Below are 4,656 nucleotides of genomic sequence, written 5' to 3' on the forward strand. Positions count from 1 at the left end.
GCAGGGAGATGGGGGGTCGGGGGCGGTGAGGGATGAGGAATGCTGGGGAGGAGGGGTGTCAACGGGGGTGCGGGCGCTGGGCACGGAGGTGCAGGGAACTGAGGTACGACAGCAAAAGGCGCGGCACCACGCGCCAGGGGCACCGGACGGTCCCGGCCCCGGCGCCCGCCTCACCGCGCCGAGAACGACAGCGGGAAGTCTGCGGAGTAACAGGTCATCAGCCACGACGCCGCGTACAGCGACGGCGTGACCCCCACCCCCTCCAGGCGCGCGCACAGCTGCGGCGGCATGAGGCGCCCCAGCTGCCAGAAGTGCGCCTGCCGAGCCGAGGGGTGCCGGCGGGGGATCGCGGGCCTCAGCCAATGCTGGACGCTCCACAGAGTGGCGCGGCTGGTCTCGCATACGCGTGCCGCGGCCATCCTTCTAATGGGTCACAACGGCCTCAACACAGCAACCACACCACAAGAGCCGCGCCCTAAAACCATAATCTGCTCACGCCACAGCCCAAACAATCCAGTGCCAGCATGGAACACCCCCAACCCACTAGGCGCACCGCACCCTGGCGACCCCGCCCCACCTGCAGCAGCGCCATGTCAGTGGAGTAGTACCGCCGCAGCCCTCTGTCCTGCATCAGCACGACCAGCGCGCCAAAGGCCTCGGCCTCGGGCAGATACGACAGCAGCAGCGCGCCCACAAAGTTCATGCCCTGGCAGTAGCCCACCTCCTAGGGGCGTTGGCAGGTGCATGGTCACAGAGGGGGCAGCGGGGTGCGCGGCAGGGGAGTGGGGTGGGGTCGGGGGTGGTGCAGGAGCGCGTGCTGGGAGGACGGAGCATCACTGTCGGTCAACGGGAAGGCAGCAGCGCCTCTTGACCAATGGAAGCGCGCGTGCGAATGCACACGCCATGCGTGCCCCTCAAGTCTTGATGCCTGCATGCAGCCCCGATCATGAGCATGCAGCATGGCAGGGCAGGTGCCATTTGTTGCGCAGCAACCTCCAAACTCCTCAACCCCGCAAGCCGGCCCCCTCCTCGCTCTCCCCACGAGGCCGCACCGGGTCGAGGGCGGCATACGCGCGCAGCACGCGCCGCAGCGCCGCCTGGCCCTCAGAGCCGGCGAAACGCCGCGTGGTGGGGAAGGTGCGCGCCAGGTCTTTGTCGATGTCGGCGCCGGCCTCGTCGCCCACCTGGGGTGACGATGGGTCGGAGGCAAAGGTGCGTGTGCACTTGCACGCGCGTGTGCAAGTGTGTGTGGGCAGGCGCGGCGCACGCGCGCAAGCGCTAAGGCGTGTGCATGTGTTGATATCGTGCAGTGTGTTCTGATGAAACTTGGGCGCTTTTGTTCAGGGCCCCGAAAGCCCACTGCCGGCCTCGATGACTCCCCTTTCATGATCCACCCGCCAAACCAACCCGCAACGTTGCAGCACCACCACTGGGCACACACGCACTACCAGTCATGTGCCCTTTCGACCGCAAAGCAGCTGATCAGCACCCTGCCCTCTGCACCAAAAAGGCCCGCACCTCAAACTCACCTCCACCTCCAGCAGGTGCTCAAAGCTCTTGGCCGCCGCCACGCCCACGCCCCGCCGCTGCAGGCTGCTCTTCCAGAGCTCCACGCGCATCTGCCGCGGCGCGCCCTCAAACACGCGCTTGCCCACCTGCGAGGCGCGCGCGGGCAGGGGCGTCCGGCGAGCGTCCGGGCGCCGTGTGCCTGGGGGCCGGTTGACAAAGCCACTGCGCTGCCGCTGACGGCGTCCTGGGCTCTTCCTATTTGCCACTCTCATCGCAACCTTTTGTGCCCGTCGGGAAGCTCTGAGGCACATGAGCGAGTGATCCATCCTGTCTAGTTGCCCCAGCCAGTACAACCCTGGAGCGCCTGGAGCCGCTCCGCGTGCCTGCAACGTGACAAACGGCTCGTCGTCAGACAACTTTTGCCGCTGCCGGATGAGCCGCAGGTTGTCCTGAATCAGGCGGGCCAGCCCTAAGCGTGCCGCCATGGCGGCTCGCTGCTGGAGGACCCGGCGCTTGCGCTGCTGGGCCTCAGCCGCGCTCTGCCGTGTGGCTACAGCTGCACACGGTGCCTCTGGCACTTCCCGGCCGCGACGGAGTCAATGGAACGCTGATTTTAAATGAACGGTTTGGATATCAGAGGCATGCATGGCATAAAATTGCAGATCGTCGCTGAGTGTGTATATACACGAAACATGACATTGTATGATACCTCCATTGATATCCTTCGCTACTGCACCGTTCTCATCAGGATGAGCTGAAGTCCCGCGCAGTGCAGCTCCCGCTCCCCCGCTCTATCTGGCTCGTCGGCCATATGCCGTGTCTCAGCGTACTGTTTGCCGGGCAGGGCTGCGACGTCACCTCCAAGCAGCACTTTGCTACCCCTGACGACTCATCAAGCAGGTATACCATGCGAGCATTGCCTCTGCTGCGCAATGGATGCTCTGTCAACAGCCGGTCAAATTGCACCGGTGACCTTGCAGTCAACGTTTTCCCGCCCACGCCTACCCACCCCCATGTGCATGCTGTTTGTGTTACCCTTGAATCTGGAATCATGGGATGGATTTATATCTGAACCTTTTCTATCTGGCCAGTGGCCAGCACCTCTCTGGCTGTGTCAGCTCAATCCGCCCCACAATCCCCGGACGCAACCCACAGTTCCCCACGCAACGCTGACACGCTGTCGAAAAAGGAATCAGTTTACAGAACGTCAGGGACAAAGCAAGGACAAGAAATTGTTGTCAACGGGATTTGCAACCGTTCGACCGCCCAACACAAAACAAGAAAAGACTGAAAGGAGGTGCACCACGGGCGCAAACTAAAAACACACGCGGAAGCGAATGCGGGCAACATGCGCCGCTAGAGGTGGTAATTCTGCGACCGGCTGCTGGGCCGGCTGAACGACCCGAGCACGCTGCTGGGGCGGCTGTTGTAGGGCGTCATGCCGTAGGTGGGCAGCCCCAAGTCCCCCAGGCTGCGCCGCTTCCGCCCGCTCGCCACAGCCAGCAGCATTGCGCCCACAAACACGACCGTGAATGCCACGGCCGTGGCGATGGCGTAGACAAAGGCGCGGCCGAGCCCGCTGACGTGGCGGACGCCGCAGCAGGCCACGACGCCGCGCGCCTCGTCGAGCGCCTGGTCCAGGCCCTCGCACAGGCGCGCGGCTGTGGGCAGCAGCTTCCCGTTGAGCGCGGTGTCGGCCGACGCGAAGTCGTGCTGCGGGGTTGTGCGAGTGGTGTGTGGCAGGAGAGCCGTGGGCATGTATGTGAAGTGTGGGGTGTGTGGGGTTTCTTGGGTGCGTGATGTGAGTGTGCATGTGTGTGTGTGTGTTTGTGTGTGTGTGTGTTTGTGTGTGTGTGTGTGTGTGTGAGAGGGGGTTTGGGGTAGGATTTCATACGGCTGATGTGAGTCAACTGGGCTGCAGCGACCAATTGCCCAGAGGACTCCAGGGGCAATGCGCCCCTACCCGAAAGGACCCAAACGTCCCAGACCATCCCAATCGGCGCAGGCAGCATACGCTGACATGGCAGCAGCATGCCCTCTAGCACGCCTCCCAGGCGTAAGATCAGCACTCACAGTCATCCACAAAGCCACCACAGCAAGCTGCACTAATCACTCGTGCACACTGCATGCATACTCACACAACTCCACACGTGTACATGACACAAGCCGCCATGTGCCTGGGCGCACACCTGCACACGCAAATTCACTCAACAAACACTCCCCAGCAAATGCGCGCGCTCACACCCGTGCCCACACTCGCACTCTCTCTTTTAAGCTATCCTGTTAACACCCGCCCCACCCCTCCCAAACACAAACACAATTGTGCGCGCGGCCAGAGGGCGGGCCCCACCGAGAAGAGGTCCATGGACACGGCCTCCAGCTGCCCCGTCAGCGCCGCCATGTGGTGCTCCAGCGCAGCCACCTGGTCCGGGGTCAGCGCCGTCTTGTAGCCGTGCCGCGTGCTGGGGGGTGGGGATCGAGCGAAAGAGGGTGGTTGAGAGTGCACGCGCACGCGTGAGCACGTGCGAGCGGAGAGCTGGTGGGCGGGGATGGGGCGCAAGGGCAGAGCAAGGAGCCGCCACGTCGTGCTTGTAAGCGGGGCTGCTGCTGTTGGGCTCGGGAAGAGGGCAGGGGCGGGAGGGTGCCTCAGGACCGGGAGCTGCTTGGTCAAGCAAATGGCAGATGACCCGGGGCCCCCAACCACGACAACGCCCCCGAGCCCTCTGAACAGAAATGTCGGCAGCAGCCGCAATTTCCATAAAGTGACAGCAGCGGAGGTGCGGGATGGCGAGGGAGAGGGGCGGGCTGGGGGTGGAGGAGGAGGCGCAGCGGTCGACTCACTCGACCACGGTGTCCAGGAAGTGCCGCCGTCCCGGGATCTTCCCGTTAGTCACGCCCGCCGCGGCCCAGGGGCCCTCGAAGTGGTCGGCCACGAACTCGTCGACCGCGTCCAGGCGGCGCTGCACCTCGCGCAGCGCCGCTGCGGTGTGCGCCAGCAGCAGATTGCGGCGCGCGACGTTCTGCGTGATCTGGGAGATGCCCGAGTAGTTGGAGTAGGCGCCAAAGGGTGTCGCGCCGACGGCCCAGCGCCAGTCCTGCTGCGGCGGGCCGCGGGCAGGGCCTGGGAGCATGGGGCGCGAGTAGGGG

The 4,656-nt window shown here is 64.4% G+C and overlaps 2 protein-coding genes across 2 annotated transcripts; both read right to left on the bottom strand.

Annotated features, from left to right (window-relative positions):
- Nucleotides 1-170: 170 nt before the first annotated feature.
- Nucleotides 171-2,530, bottom strand: MNEG_14224 (TBC1 domain family member 1; the record flags this gene model as incomplete). The annotated part of the gene is made up of 5 exons (XM_014037303.1): nucleotides 171-317; nucleotides 578-724; nucleotides 1,053-1,184; nucleotides 1,530-1,655; nucleotides 2,519-2,530. 5 exons carry the CDS (start codon nucleotides 2,528-2,530, stop codon nucleotides 171-173), a joined length of 564 nt encoding a protein of 187 aa, XP_013892757.1.
- A 335-nt stretch (nucleotides 2,531-2,865) lies between these two features.
- On the bottom strand, nucleotides 2,866-3,588 carry MNEG_14225 (hypothetical protein; the record flags this gene model as incomplete). The annotated part of the gene is made up of 2 exons (XM_014037304.1): nucleotides 2,866-3,222; nucleotides 3,583-3,588. The coding sequence occupies 2 exons, from the start codon at nucleotides 3,586-3,588 to the stop codon at nucleotides 2,866-2,868; spliced, it is 363 nt and encodes a 120-aa protein (XP_013892758.1).
- Between the last annotated feature and the right edge of the window lie 1,068 nt (nucleotides 3,589-4,656).

This window comes from Monoraphidium neglectum (genome assembly GCF_000611645.1).
Source record: "Monoraphidium neglectum strain SAG 48.87 unplaced genomic scaffold scaffold04336, whole genome shotgun sequence".
NCBI lineage: Eukaryota > Viridiplantae > Chlorophyta > Chlorophyceae > Sphaeropleales > Selenastraceae > Monoraphidium > Monoraphidium neglectum.